The sequence below is a fragment of the Cicer arietinum genome, chromosome 2, assembly GCF_000331145.2.
Source record: "Cicer arietinum cultivar CDC Frontier isolate Library 1 chromosome 2, Cicar.CDCFrontier_v2.0, whole genome shotgun sequence".
In the NCBI taxonomy this organism is placed as follows: domain Eukaryota; kingdom Viridiplantae; phylum Streptophyta; class Magnoliopsida; order Fabales; family Fabaceae; genus Cicer; species Cicer arietinum.
This window is the reverse complement of record NC_021161.2, coordinates 12843995-12860450: the sequence shown is the minus strand read 5'-3', so window position 1 is coordinate 12860450 and position 16456 is coordinate 12843995. Positions and strand designations below refer to the sequence as shown.

Sequence of the window (16456 nt, the reverse complement as noted above, 5' to 3'; positions counted from 1 at the left end):
CCTTATTGATCATTGTATTGTCATTCAAAATGGCCAACTAGTGCGCCAAGTACAAGTGCAGTGGGAAGGCTTGTCACCAACCAAAACTACTAAGGAAAACTTGTCTAAGTTTCATACCAATTATCGACAATGTTCTGGTTAATGAGGGGAGTAATGTGATGATTAAGGATAATACATAGAGCTGACAACAAATAGATGTTGAAGGAAAAAAGACAAAAAGAAGGTAATCAATGGCACGTGGTGAATGATCTTTGCATCATGGTGCCAATGAGGGGCAAGAGAGAGAGAATTCCTATCAAAAAATATTTCTTTTGTTTGTAAAAATAGAGGGAATGTAAGAATGATTGGTGTGTAGAGTTTGATGCAAGACTCCCACACTCTCTAGTGGTATTCCTTGTTAATGAATTTCTTTTACTTTATGTTGCAATAAAATTGTACTTTTTCATTCTAAGAAATGATTGAGCAATCATATTGAATCTAGTATTCTATAGATTCTTCATATGTACTTGTTCTTATTAGGGGTGGACAGATTTGCCACACCCGCCCATAACCGGCCGACCCATACGGCCTATAAGCAAACGGGTGGTTTGGATCAGGTTGTCGGATTTCGCGGATGAACTTCAATGGATATACACGGTCTACAATGGTCGGGTTCGGGTGAAGAAATTGGATCCATCGGCAACCGTAACCGACTGCCCAATATATATGAGATTGAGGCCCAACCTTCCTCTCCATATTTTGGCCCAGTCCATTTCAACTTTTCATATAAAATCACTACTTCCATCAAACCCTAGCCGCCCAGCAAACCCTAGACGCCCAGAAAACCCTTGCGCTGCATCTTTTCTCTCGTTTTCAACTATCATTTTCTTTTCCTTCGAAACCTTCCTTCGAGACCCCAGTAACACATCTTAGAAGCTCTTGATCTCATCTCTCTAGTATCTCGACCTCTCTTTTATTCACTTCATTTTATTATACTCTTTTCGATCTCACATCTTCAACCACAAATGGAAAAGGGGCAAAAGAGTATTGGAGAAAGCTCACAACTGCACATAGAAAGGTACTCGTAGAAAGTTTTATGATTTTCTGTTATGATTTCCTTATTATTTTTTACAATTAGGGTTTATTTTTTATAACTAGCCTTTTCATCTTGTTAAGTTTTCTATGATCAGGAGCATCTTTTTTGTTTGTTGGCTCAGAGCAAGAAGCCTATAATGTAAGCTTAGAGTTCTATGAGTATTTTGTTGATTGTATTATGCACGTTTTTTTTAAGTTTTTGGTCAAAGTGTTTACTTTCAATAGCTTCTGCCTCTTTTAGTTTCAAATTTTTCTAAATACTTAACTATTAATTTTTAGTTGTAACTTTTATTTTATGTGAGGCTTTCTGTTGTAGCAAAGAAAAACTACTAGAATCAAAGAAAAGTAAGTTCTATGATTCTTTTTAATCTTTTTTAAAACTTGAGTTTGTTGTTTATGAACCAATGAATAATTTCTAGTTCTTATGTTTGTATGGTTATGTGTATATGATATTGTGTGTTTGTATGGTATGCATATATCACAGTATCTCAGAAAGTGCATACTGATGTCAAACAAGAAAGTTATCCTCTTAATAACTGTATGTTGATATTTTATTTTCTGTTTGAAAATGTAGGGTTTATAGATTGGTTTGTTGTATTAATATTTTGCAGCAAGTTACTCTAACTGGTGATATTGTTGTGTAGTTGAAAGAGCTAAGACAATGTCATATAGAGTTTAAAATAGAAAGTAAATTGATTTTGCATGTGGGAGTTTGAAAGGTGCTTTTGTGTTTTCTTACAACTACTTATAGATTTCCTTACAAAAGATTTCATTGAAACATAGATGTTATGAATGTTCCTTCTCTTAACTTTCCATTATTTTCTGCTAAGATTTCATTACATCATACAAAATATACTGAGAAAGCTTTTGAAATATTTCAATTCCACTGTTATTTTTTTCTTCTAATTTGCATTATGTGTGCAGAAACTGCTGAAATCACTAGGAAATCCTCATGGTGCAGCAATATTCCTTTGATTACTGTCATTTTAATAAGGTTGATTAAGATGTAATTTATGTAATTTATACTTGAGAATATTTGTATTGGTTGTGTGAATTTAATTTGTACTTGAGAATTTTAATTTGTATTGGTTGTGTGAATGTAATTTGTATTGATCATGTGAATGTGAATTTGTGATTTAATATTTGGCTTAGATTTTGTGGCCAATGTAAATGCAATGTCTTGAGAACAATAATACAATAAATCTTTGGTTGGATTATATTTTGATTAATATTGTAATAAAAAATTGTGATATAAAAAAATTGAACTTATAAAACAAAAATTAAAGTTATAAAACAAATATGAGTCTGATTGGCAGGTTGGACCATTTATTTTAATGGGCCAAAGTTGTCTTAAATATAACAAAATATATTAGGTCAAATTATTTTTTATGGTTAGGTCAAATTATTTTACTTTTTTTTTTAAAATGAAAAAGAAAAGCCCAAAAAAGTCCAGAATTCCAACCCGTTTTGACCCACCCGTTCACAACCGTCACCCAGTGGCCCGAACCCGACTGGCCCGAAATAAAAAGTGGACGAGATTGGGCCCATTAGTACCACCCGAGGATTCAATCGGGTTTTGGTTTTTTGACCCGTATCCGACCCATGTCCACCCCTAGTTCTTATTATAGTGAAATTATAGTGAAGAGATCTTTGTGAATTTTTATGTTTGCATAACTTTACCACTGTTACAACATCTTAATGCATTAAAACTATATTATAATAGAATAATTTATATCTCAAAATAAAGAAAAAGAAACAAACTATTTTATTACGTTAAAAAGAAAAATTGAAAACAAGTTGTAACACATATACGTCATGGGATTATTACCATAGATTATAAAGAATGGCAGAATGCCTATTACATAGACTTAAGAATAAAATATACATATCACATGTGCAGTCAACATAGAACTAGATGCGAACAAAGATACATTAATAAAATAAATGTTAAAAAGAAAGGGAGATGAATACTCACTTCATCTCTGTTTTTCCTTTTCTTTTAGTAGCATTAATTGGTTATAGTCAAGACAAGGTTGTGCAAAAATGGTACAAAACTAATGGTGGCTCACTGTCAGGGGCAGATCTACATGGTGATGAGGGTGTACATTTGCACACCCTAAAATTGCACAAACACCACTATATATTTTGCATTTTGACAACCTCAAATGTTTTATTTGCACCTCAAACCCAAAAGGCTCAACCTATTTTCACTCATTCATTTTCTCATTATATACTTTTCTCTAAACCTAAGGTCTCTCAGTCCAAAAACCAAACTTATATCATAATTGCTCGTCAGCAGAAGCCTCTCAGGCGCAGCCGCCACCACTCAGTGGTGACCACAATTAGGACACCTCTAGCTTCTTTATCACTTAGAGGATCTCCCTTGTTCTTTCTCCCTTCACAAATGTTAACAAAGCATGGCAACAACAAAAATTCAACAAAAGTCCTAGAGGATACAAGTACACGTGCACTTGAAAATGAAACAGAAACACATGCAAAGATCCTCATGTCGCAATCTAACCTACAAAAATGCAACAACAATGCTAAGATCAAAATTCTAATTTTATGATATAATTTATCATTTGTTAATTTTATTTTTTATCTAACATATAAAATGTCACACTCATATATAATTGATTAATATTTTACAAGATCAACAAGGAGAATCGACATCAATTTCATTCCCACAATTAGAAGGTATAGGTACACGAAGTATATGAATTGATATGCATAGAAATTGATAGAGAGTATGCATTTTGTGTATGAATTGTAAATTTCATGAAGCATTTTGTCTATGAACTGTAAATTTCATGGAGCAGTTTGCTTGAAAATGTTAAACAGGGATGTTGGAAATAAATGTTAACATGTGGACAAGTCATAATGTTACTTAGCGTAACACGTAAACATACTTAATAGAATTACTTGATGTAGTAATTTAATTGATGTAATTCAATTGGTGGAAAACTTTTTTTATTTTGTAAATTTGAAATTTTATATTGCATGACGCTAACAATTTCGAATCTCAATTTATTGTAGGTTTGTGAAAAATAGTTGGAGTAGCTGTATTAAAGTTTTCTTTGGATTATAACCTTCTAAAGCTTCCAATCTTAGTTTTCTAATGGCTAAAAAATCAATATATATTTTTCTGCTGAATAAACTAGTGCCGTTTAAATAAATGTATCAGAAAAATCACATTTATAAAAGAAAGTTATTGTAACAATCTCAGTTAATTTTGCTAACAAATAATTATTTTACTGCTAGTTGGTTAAATTGTTCTAATATGAAACACATACAAGAAAATACAACAAAAAAGTCGTTGTAGTATAGTGGTAAGTATTCCCGCCTGTCACGCGGGTGACCCGGGTTCGATCCCCGGCAACGGCGAATTATTTTGTTGCTTTTTCTGAGCTTGTTTCTTGTTTACTATTATAAGAATTAATTCAAAAGAAAAAACGTTAATTTAAATTTGCAATATTACAACATCTTATGCATTTTTATAAATTCATAACATAATAGTATTAGACAATGTATAAATATAAATTTTAAAATATTTATAAAAAATATATAAATTTAAAAAATAATAAGTATAGAGTATATCACAGTTGGGAGGAATAACATATACATAATATTATGTTTTATATATCCATTTTAACCAATTTTTTTGTATTAGAAGTGAAAATATATTACATAGTAATAAAAAAAAGATATTGTATTCATTGTCTAAAAAACAATTGGTGTTTTTTGTTCTTTCAATTTACAATACTCACCTCTTAAATAAAAGCATGCAAGGTTCTCCTTCTTTGTTATAAACAATTTATCCAATTGCACATAAATAAGTTAAAGTCAATAATATTTTCTAATTTAATAAAAAATATATATATTTAAAAAATATTTTTAATTAATAAATTAAATACGAGTCAAAAAAAATTTATTACGTCCTTTTTGTGACCTCTTGACGTCATTCTCTCTTTAGAACTACGCTTTAAAGTTTTTCTTGAATTGTACAACCAATAATATAAAAAATTGTTTCAATTAATGTAATACTGGTATTGGAAAATCATATAAAAAATTATTGAGAGATAGTAAAATTAAAAATTGAAAAGTAATAGAAATTACTTATAATAAGAAATAAAATAATATCCAAAAAATAAAAACAAAAAAGTTTAATATTTTTATGTAGAAGAATTAGGGAGAGCACGACGGCAACAATAAACTAAACATTTAAAAATTTTAATATACTTTGTGTGTCAGTACTTTTATATATCTCACATTTTTTCCTAGTCATATTCAATGTAGAACTTATCTCGCACAATTGAGTTCTAAGAATTTTTCCATCAACTACGAATCATCTAACAATTACCCTCATTTAAATTTCAACATTTTGATTATAACAAAGAATAGAGGGAGTACCCAGCAGAAAGCACCAAAATGCAGAATATAAAAGGAATTTAAAGAAGAGAAAAGAAAAATCTAATGAGCCAAGTTTTCTTCAATATTCTTTATGTGTGGTTTTTCCTCGGGGCCCAGTCAGCTCATAATCTTTTGACGAAAATTTTAGTCTATATTTCCACATTTTATTCCACCTACTTATTTTATCACTTTTTAACAAATAAAAAAAGCAAAAAAAATAATTGTTCCACCCCACCATCTTTATTTATGTTTCCAAAAATTTAAAATTTGAATTTTTTGACACACTAATGTGTATGAAAATCTTAAATTTAAATTTTTCATAAAATATAATTGTGTTTTGTAAATTTATAATAAATTTTTTGGTATATACAACTTTATAATATTTATGTTCTGTATTTTCTTAATTTACTGAGAAACTTTTTTAAAAAATTCAGATTTTGTAATTTTTATTTGAAAATAATAGTTGTATTCCAAAAAATTCATACTATAAATTGTTTTGAAATATTTTTATGTTTCGAAAAATTTAAATTAAGTTTTTAGTACACACTTTAAGATCGTGGTTTTATAAAGATAATATAATAAGAGTTTTTGTATTTTGGATTTCAATTTGTGATATTTTTTCTTGGGCCTGAGTTTTTTGGATGGGCTGTTAAGTGCTATTTAGAGTTTTAAATCCATGATTTTTATTGTCAATTTTTAAAATATCAGATTTTTTCTCATTTATGTATTTTGAAGTTGAATTTTTTATGACAACATGGAAATAAGTTATAAAACAAGAATTTACTTAGACAATGTGATATATATTTTGATTAAATTAAAATTAGTTGCTAAGCGATACTACATTGATCACAAACTATATTATGCATGTCCTCATTATTTTGATCAACTTTTAATTTATAATTAATTACACTTTTTGATATTTGGAGTTTGAGCTATGTTCGATTATAGTCAATCTAGTTTTTTTAGCTATTTTAGTGTCTTTATTTTAAAAATTAATTAAATATAATTTTATTATTAAATATCTTTCACAATTCTTTTAAAGTGTGTTTGGAATGAAGTGATTTTTTTAAGAGAATTCAAATTCTTCATTACAAATTATCTTATTTAGATAATCAATTTAAAAAAAATTTAAAATGAAGAGATTTCGTGAGATATTTTGTCAAATCTAAATTCATAAATTTTTAAGTACCACATAAAACCTAAAATTTTCAAATTTCCTCTTTACTTTATAAAATGTGAATCATGATAATGTCCATATAGATTTTTCAAATTTACAATTTTAACCCTATATATTTCAAAATTTATATTAGGCCCTATATTTTTCTCTTTTTTTTCCAAATTGATCCTTAAATTTTCAAATTAATCTATTAATTTTGCAAAATAATCCAGCAACTTTTCCAAAAACTCAGTTTTGGCCCAAATTTATTTTCATTTTTGCCTCAAAACTTTTAATATTTATAATAATAGTCCAATTTTAATAGACCAATTGTTTTATCTAAACAACACAGTTTAAAAATCAAAAGAATTCAATTGAAGTATTTTAATTGCTTAAAATTCTAATTTCTCTAAAATTTTCAATTACTCCATTCAAATGCACTCTTAATAATTGAGATTCAATGATGCATTTGACATATAAAATAAAATCAAAAGTTTAAAGGTAAAATATTTAATAAAATTTGAAGATTCTTCGACAATGCGAGATAATGGTTTCAAGAGAAGAAAATTGCATTATATATAGTTACATTGAGATTTTAATTATTGAATTTTAGGTGAATCAATATTTAAAACAATTTAATCAAATCAAATTTTGATTTTTTTTAATAGATTATCTAAATTAATCAAAATTGCTAAAAAGAAGACTAAAGTCACGAAAATAACACATATCTCAAATAGATGGAGCACAATTGTAATTTAGCCTTTAATTTGAATAAATTTATTAGAATTTACACTATTTAGTATACAAATATTACAGTGTCAGAATTTGTTAATAACATACTTACAATTTTAATAAATCTTTGTAAAAGAAGAACTAATTTTTCAATATTTTTTTTTGGCATCAAGTTGTCTTTTATGTTTGTAAATATTTATATCGATAATTTTAATTTTAAATCAGTAAAATTAAAAATCTAAATCTTTTCAATTTTCTAATAAATTCGTGTAATTTTTAAGGAGTTAATTAAAATTTGAAAAACATAAACCCTCAATCAAATTTTTTTTTAAAATAATCAAATAAGAAATAATTCAAGTGATATATATATATATATATATATATAAAGTTCTTGAAATTAAACCTTAAATTCTCTTAATCTAAATTATAAAATCACTAATTTATTATTTTATTCTTTATGTGATCAATAACAAAATTAATAATAAACTTTTAAAAATCTCTAACAACAAATAATTGAAACGAAATTAAAATTGAAAATAGTTAAACATTATAAAATTTAAAATAAAAAATTTATTTGTATAATTTAAAAGACGGCATATTTTGTATATGTTAGATTATGTCAATAGGTTACACATCCCAACTCTACTTTAATACATTCCCACCTTAACAAAATGTGATAAAGTCAAATTTATCTTATTTAAAAAGAAACCAACAATGTTACCCCACAAATTTGGACAGTCCAAATTACACCGACAAAAATACAGAGCATATGAAAACTCTATTATTATCATCTAGAATTTATTTATAACATGGTAAGAATTTATTTCCGTTTAATCGTAGTCTTGAATTCAACTCCGACAAAATAAAAAAACAATATTATTTTGCAAATTATTAGACACTCCATATTCATAACTATTAAGAAAATGCTAATGCCTATTCATAGCCTATATTAAGAAAATGCTAATGAGTACTTTTGGAACAATTAAGATAACAAATATAATAGTTTTATATTGAAAAAAAATGCGTAATCAATTTAAAAATTGTGTTTTATTAGGTTAAACTTTTCATATTTGATTTCCTTAACCGTCTCACTAGAGCACTTGTCAATATGATTCAATATAAAATTAAAATTTGTTTTTGTAGTTCAATGGCCAAATAGATGAGAGGTGAAAGTTTAGAGAGAAAAAAAATACAATCCAGATGATCTTGTAATAAAAATAATTTAAATATTAATAACGACACGAATATCAATAAAATTGTTCTGGAATCTAGCAAAATCACCAAGAATAATAACAATAATGCTAACAAATAAGAAGACAATGATGATAAAACGAAAAGTGATTGAAAACTACTATCTCCTCATCACAACTACAAGAAGTTGTTTCTCACTTTGCAGCCTCAGAAACTTTGTTTGAAGAAGTATCTTCAGAAGAGTTGTTAATCTCATCCCAAGCTTCAATCCAAGTAACCATGGCATCAGCTAGTTTGACGAAATAAGGATCGATGGTGCCGAGTTTCTCCTTGACTTGCTTGGAGAGTTCAATGTAGCATTTCTGAACAGAGGTGCAATCTTTTGAAAGGGTTGCAGCTTGGAAAAATGGAATGATCTCTTCTTGCCAGAAGATACCTTTGTATTCCTTTTTCAGATTCACAAAAGGGTTGCTTGCTTTGCTGTGCCATATGTATGGAAGTCCTGTTTTCACTCCAAATCCCAAATGGTCACAGATAACCTGTTTAATTCATCAATGAAGCGGCGCGCATGAGTTGTCGGTCACATTTTATTAAGAAAAAAACAATTGAGGAAGATGAAAATAATTATTAATTACAATAACACTAATGGTTATTTTGCAAGAGTCTCCAAAGAGATTTGAACCATGTTCCTTGCTCTTACTACTGAGCTGACACCTAATGGAGCAGCATGTATGAGTTGTGAATCATGTTAGTTAGGTGGAGTGGTGATTAAAAAAAAATGCAACTAGCTAGGTGAATAATGGATTAATCTATTGAAATAATCATAGACCGAGAGTGCAAACAAATTTAACACAGCTATGCAATCATATTTCAATTATACAATGGCTTTAACTTTTAAGAACAGAATAGTGTAATACACTGTCGACATGTAGTTATTAAACTAATCTATTCAGATCTTGAGGATTTGATATCTAAATTATCAAGAATATGCTTGGAGGGTCACTCTAATGCATTCACAGAAAAAGTGCATAGGCGTAGAGTACAAAACCAAGTGTAATCAAAACATTCTGTTTTTCAGTAAATAATAAAGAGGATAAAAACGAGGAAACAAACATAAAAAAAGACACTTCTATAATTGGTAATAGAAATAGCAATTGATAATGCTACCAGAAAAGGGAGACATGATTTATGTACCTTTATGCACCAGCCAGCCCACATATCATCGTAACGTCCAATAGGCTGACCGTCACCCATGAGTCCAAAGTACATCGCAGGTCCAATCAGTTCACGGTTGAACGCCAGATTCATACCGCACATGGGGAACAGTGTTCCTTTCGGAATGGTCATAACAGCATCAACATACCTGAAAAAATATACTCATTAGCGAATGAAGAATCTACACCCTAAACCCTAACCATAGTGAAGGATCTAACTAAACTACATACCTAGTGTTCCTCTCATGAGGCTTGACAAGCTGTGTCGGAGCATCATAATCGGGTATGTTGAGCCAAAGGCCGTGAGAAACAGCAGTAGGGGCACCCTCACGAAGACTGAAAGGGTATCCACGGACGAAATCAGCACCTTCTCTATAAGGATCATAAAGGGTGTTGAAGAAAAATGGTGTGGATGGATTAAGGAGATTCTTAATGTGCTGCTCAAGTGCATTGATCTCATGGCCAGATGGGTCTTTTGCAACCTGCACATGGAAATAGAAACCATTGAGGAAATCATGTATACATTTCCTATGAAACACAGTACACTCCGAGATATTGGTCTCAGAAAGAATCAACAGGCTGCTATTACTTATTAGTATCACTGAATCACAGATATCAAATAATTTGCTAGAGAAATAATCAAATCAGAGTCAACAATTCCATCATTAGTTGAAAATGGAAAACTCAAACAATAAGATAAGAAAATTCACTTTCAATTTAACTGGAAATCACTTTGTCGACAAAAAAAACCCACAAAAGAAAAGGAAAAGGTTTGACAGAAAATACACAAGATTTGTTCACATTATTTGCCTCAATCATTGTCGAAAGGTTACGAAAAACAAGACAAATCTTAACAATCTGGATAGATCCAGGGGTGTTTTAAATCATCAGATTCAGATTCATTTTCTTTTGGAAATCATTTCTCCTGTTTGAAAAACCTCATAAAATCCTAGTCTCCACTTGGAACACTTCGAATTCATGTTATTATTTAAACAAAACAATTTCGCTTTCTTTTTCTTAATTAAACAACCAAATCCGACATAATTCAAATGTATTTCTAAATGCTCAACAATTTCCAAAGTCAAACAAACCAATTCTAAAATTCTAAAAAATTTAAAACACAAATTTCATGCAAAAATCAAACCAATTCCTAAAGGTAGCCATTCCAATCTCAAACTCAAACTCAAACTCAATGACCAAAAAAGATTACAGTTTTCTCTAAACAAATAATCCAGATCTAGCTCCAATTCAAATTCAAAACCCAAAAAAAAAGCAAAAAAGTCAATTGAATTTCAATTCACAACCCATAAAAGAAAACAAACCAAATCAATCAAGTTGAAGTCAAAGTTAAAAACTTTCCGATCCAAGAAACACAATAAACAAAAGGGTATAAAAAATCAAAACACTTACAAAGCAATCATCATCAATGGTGTAAATATACTTCTTCTTAGAAACCATGTAACCAAAGCAACGACAAGCAGAATCCTTAAAGGAGATACAAGAAGCTTTAGGACCCAAGATCCTATTAATATCATTTCTATTATAAAGTTCATAATCAAAACCTTGAGGAACCTTAATAACCTTAGAAGGGTCACCATCTTGAACAATAATTAAATGATATTGTTCAAAAAAGGGTCTCCACATCTCTAAGAAATCAAGGTTACGAATGGTAGGGATAACGATATCAAGTTCATCTTTCAAAAGGGGTACTGGTTTAGAAGAAGACATTGTTGGTGTGTGTAGATTCAATTAGGAGCGGAAAGTGTGTGTGTTTCGGCAGTGAGAATGTTAACGTTACTATATATAGAGTGAGAAAGAAATGAAAGGAAAATAAATGTGTAGTGGATTGGACTTAGCGTGTTGCCTGACCCGTTTGAATTGAATAGAGTTGAACCCAAAGTGTAACCGGTTTACGCTTTCTGTATCCAGCGAAGACTGTTTAAGTAGTAGACACGCATAACAAACGGGTCGGTGGTGTTCTATTTTTCTTCAGTGGACAAATCATGCAACCCAACTTCGGTTATATTTGTTAGGTATCAATACATTATTAACCTAGAGTAAAATATCAAAAATAATATAATTAATATTAATTAAATAGTACATTTGAAAAAGAAAGGTATTGATAATTAAAATAGTTAATTATTTTAAGATTTTTTTTTATAAATAAGTCAATTATTTTAGGACGAAATTTTTATTGTAATTTATGACATATTATAAAAAAAAAAGTGATTTTGTTATTCTATAATTTAAAGTCGGTTTATTACAGCTTAATTTTAAAAATAATTATTTTTAAGAGTTTATTTCAATTTGTTATGAATTTTTATGAAAATAATTTTTTATCACTGTTTATTTTAAAAATTAGTTATAAAAAGTGATTTTGTGAAAAACTACTCAAAACAAAACAGCTTTTATTAGAAGTTGTTTTTAGATTATTTTTATATTCCGATATTTTTTAAAACCTATAAATAAATGAAAACTATGAAAAGAAATAATTTTTTTAAAAAAAATAATCTATAACAAATGAGCTTTTATATATTATTTAGTAACGATTTTTTAAGATGTTGAAGTTATTTTATGTTTGCATATCGTGAAAAAAAAATTCTTAGATAATTAGTAACAAATAATTTTTGTGAAAAACTATTCAAAACAACTTCTCATTTATAATAATTTTTTTGAAGGAGTTTTTAGATTATTTTCAGTAATTTTTTCTGATTAAATAGTTAAAACATATTTCAAAACAACACACTCATGTTTTTGTAATAATCTAGAAATGGATTGCACGAGTAGGAATTAGGACAAATACTTGGATGTAATATATACCTATTTGTTTTCTTGTTGTTGATAAAAAAGTTATTTGTTTTTTTAGTTTTAAAGAGTCTACAAGTTGAACTCACACGCATTAATGTATTAAAAGAGAGATCACAAAAATTTAAACGGTTATTCTAATATATCAAATATTCATACATCAACTATATAATTACAGAAGAATATCTATTTGGTTTTTACCCAAACGGAAAGCAATATGGTTGTCCAACATGAATGCCATATAATATGTTTGAAATGCTATTATGAATAATATTTTTTCTATTAAACACTTTCTACGTAAAGAAAAAATATTGTCGTGTACGATTCTCCAATTAACTTTTTTTCTTTACTAAACCAATTAACTTAATTCTACATTTATTTGACTTTATCTTATTTGAGAATTGATAAAAAAAAAAATCCACAATAAGATAGAAAGAAACATCAAGACACTTTACTATAAATAAACTAATCATGTTTTAGTCATCATATATACTATAAAAGTATTTTTCTATTTATATAAAGGTATAATTAATATTAATTAAATAGTACATTTGAAAAAGAAAGGTATTGATAATTAAAATAGTTAATTATTTTAAGATTTTTTTTTATAAATAAGTCAATTATTTTAGGACGAAATTTTTATTGTAATTTATGACATATTATAAAAAAAAAAGTGATTTTGTTATTCTATAATTTAAAGTCGGTTTATTACAGCTTAATTTTAAAAATAATTATTTTTAAGAGTTTATTTCAATTTGTTATGAATTTTTATGAAAATAATTTTTTATCACTGTTTATTTTAAAAATTAGTTATAAAAAGTGATTTTGTGAAAAACTACTCAAAACAAAACAGCTTTTATTAGAAGTTGTTTTTAGATTATTTTTATATTCCGATATTTTTTAAAACCTATAAATAAATGAAAACTATGAAAAGAAATAATTTTTTTAAAAAAAATAATCTATAACAAATGAGCTTTTATATATTATTTAGTAACGATTTTTTAAGATGTTGAAGTTATTTTATGTTTGCATATCGTGAAAAAAAAATTCTTAGATAATTAGTAACAAATAATTTTTGTGAAAAACTATTCAAAACAACTTCTCATTTATAATAATTTTTTTGAAGGAGTTTTTAGATTATTTTCAGTAATTTTTTCTGATTAAATAGTTAAAACATATTTCAAAACAACACACTCATGTTTTTGTAATAATCTAGAAATGGATTGCACGAGTAGGAATTAGGACAAATACTTGGATGTAATATATACCTATTTGTTTTCTTGTTGTTGATAAAAAAGTTATTTGTTTTTTTAGTTTTAAAGAGTCTACAAGTTGAACTCACACGCATTAATGTATTAAAAGAGAGATCACAAAAATTTAAACGGTTATTCTAATATATCAAATATTCATACATCAACTATATAATTACAGAAGAATATCTATTTGGTTTTTACCCAAACGGAAAGCAATATGGTTGTCCAACATGAATGCCATATAATATGTTTGAAATGCTATTATGAATAATATTTTTTCTATTAAACACTTTCTACGTAAAGAAAAAATATTGTCGTGTACGATTCTCCAATTAACTTTTTTTCTTTACTAAACCAATTAACTTAATTCTACATTTATTTGACTTTATCTTATTTGAGAATTGATAAAAAAAAAAATCCACAATAAGATAGAAAGAAACATCAAGACACTTTACTATAAATAAACTAATCATGTTTTAGTCATCATATATACTATAAAAGTATTTTTCTATTTATATAAAGGTCTATGAGATGCTACCTCTTTTTTCCTTAGTGGTAAAAGTTTAGTATGTTAATTAAATATATATATAATTCAAAACACTTAAGTGGTAAAATAGTTATTAGTATTAATATAATCAATTATAATTTTTTTTCAACTTTTTTTATATAAAGATTACCTTATCAAATATATGTTTACGTGATAATGTCTAATAAATATATAATAAATAATCATATAAGAATAAATAATAAATAAAAAATAAAAAATTGCCAAATTAATTAAAATCATCAGAATAAAATAAAGTTATAAAAATTTAATTAAATTAATATTATTAATTAATAAAGGGTGAGAACACATGAATAAAGTGTTTGATTATTAAATATAAATAAATAACGTGAAGAAAATATAAGATATCAATTTATTTTCTTGATTGAATGAGAAAATGGCCCACACGTGGGTAACCACAACTCCTCACGATTAATTGATAGTAGTGGGGAAGGAGACAAAGTTAAAATATTGAATTGCATGTGTTTGGTCATGCTTGAGAAATGAGTTGCTGAACATGCATGGAATGTAAAGTCTTGCCAGGCGATGCCAGGGTAGATTACGGAATAAACAAACTAAGAGTTTTTAGGTTTGTAAATTTTTGTATAAATTTCAATTAATCATAAATTTTATTTAAATGACTTTTAGGTTAAAAAAATTAAGTGAAATATTTTTTATGATGTTAACAGTTGTGGTTAACTGTCGTACATTTTACATCTTTCAATAAAGAACCGTTAGCACTCAATAGTGTGTTTCTTAATTCCTCTTAAAACATGTTGGCATTTCTCACATAATTTTTGTGTTGACAAACATATATATTGTGATATGTGCTATAAACGCCTGAGTTGTGTGATATCTTTCTTTAAATTATATTATGATAAGTTCTTTTTTTTTTTTAAAAATCAAAAGTAAAATTTTAATTTGTTATATTTTATCAACAAAATACTCATGTATGTATACATATTTATTGTGAAGTTCGTTATTATATTAAATAAATAATTAATTTATTAACATAAAAAAATAAATAATTTAATTTTTTTATATATTATTTTTAATATGTAAGGTAAACAATTGAAATATAATTTATTTCTTTTGTTGTATTTTTATACAAAATTTTAATATTTATGTTTATAAAAATATTTTATTGAATAAATATACATATAAATTTTTGTATATAAAAAATTAATTTAATTTAATATAAAGTTCTCATAATTTCATTCAACAACATACTCTACAAATCATGTTTTCACTATTTTGTATAATCGGGGTTATTTTTGTATTACATATCAATATTTTCTTTAACGATACTTTATATAGTATAAAATTTAAATTCTATTAAATATTTTAATTAAAGTTGTAATTTAGTTGTAATAATAATTTTAATTTTATTTTATTTTAAAAATAACTACTAAACAATATATATATATATACTATACTAAAGTAATGTAATTAATCAAAACTAAAAGAGTATATGAGATGCAATAAAATAGAGATGGTTCGAAAAGAAAATCTTCAATATCCACAAAATTATGTAAATGTTTAAAATTTGTGATTCAAAAGTTCTGAATTATTAACTCTAATAACATGACTATTAGTTTTTTTTTTCTTTTATTTAATAAATTAATTTTTGTATAATTGACGTAATCTATCATAAAAAATTAGATGATAAAAAGTTTAAAATATTGTGTAAATAATATAAATAATATAAGTAATACGTATTAAAATTTGTACGTCAATTTTCTTACGACGCAAATATAAAAGTTGACTCATATCAGATGTAACGAATAAAATCAACCAAATTTACTATTTCTTTCAATTTTATTTATATTTTTTTAACTCAAATAAAACTAATTTGGTGTTACTTTTATGTTTTCATTCTTAACTATTGTGTAATTTAGCATGCTCGTAAGACTTCGCGTTAACTTTCAATATAATTGAAATTTTATTTCAATAAATTTATAAATATATTTAATTTAATTTATTTTGTATTTTATTTGTAATTTAATTATTATTTTGGAATAAAATATTAAATTTTTATTGATAAAAAAATGTCACTACTTGCTAGAACTAATTTGTA

The 16456-nt window shown here is 26.6% G+C and overlaps 1 protein-coding gene and 1 non-coding gene across 2 annotated transcripts; one reads left to right on the top strand and one right to left on the bottom strand.

Annotated features, from left to right (window-relative positions):
- Window positions 1-4386: 4386 nt before the first annotated feature.
- Window positions 4387-4458, top strand: TRNAD-GUC (transfer RNA aspartic acid (anticodon GUC)). Its single transcript has one exon. It is a non-coding gene; the product is annotated as a tRNA-Asp (tRNA).
- Window positions 4459-8573: 4115 nt separating this feature from the next.
- LOC101496708 (probable UDP-arabinopyranose mutase 1) lies at window positions 8574-11691 on the bottom strand. The gene is made up of 4 exons (XM_004490166.4): window positions 11188-11691; window positions 10009-10259; window positions 9758-9926; window positions 8574-9102 (listed from the first exon to the last, which is right to left on the bottom strand). The coding sequence occupies exons 1-4, from the start codon at window positions 11503-11505 to the stop codon at window positions 8758-8760; spliced, it is 1083 nt and encodes a 360-aa protein (XP_004490223.1). The 5' UTR covers window positions 11506-11691; the 3' UTR covers window positions 8574-8757.
- Between the last annotated feature and the right edge of the window lie 4765 nt (window positions 11692-16456).

Bases quoted from the DNA above. Each gene is read 5' to 3' on its own strand.
- LOC101496708 (XM_004490166.4), bottom strand. From the start codon at position 11,505: ATGTCTTCTTCTAAACCAGTACCCCTTTTGAAAGATGAACTTGATATC. The intron at 10,260-11,187 runs GTAAGTGTTTTG...TTCCATGTGCAG, and splicing joins CCATTGATGATGATTGCTTT to GTTGCAAAAGACCCATCTGG. The intron at 9,927-10,008 runs GTATGTAGTTTA...ATATTTTTTCAG, and splicing joins CCTCATGAGAGGAACACTAG to GTATGTTGATGCTGTTATGA.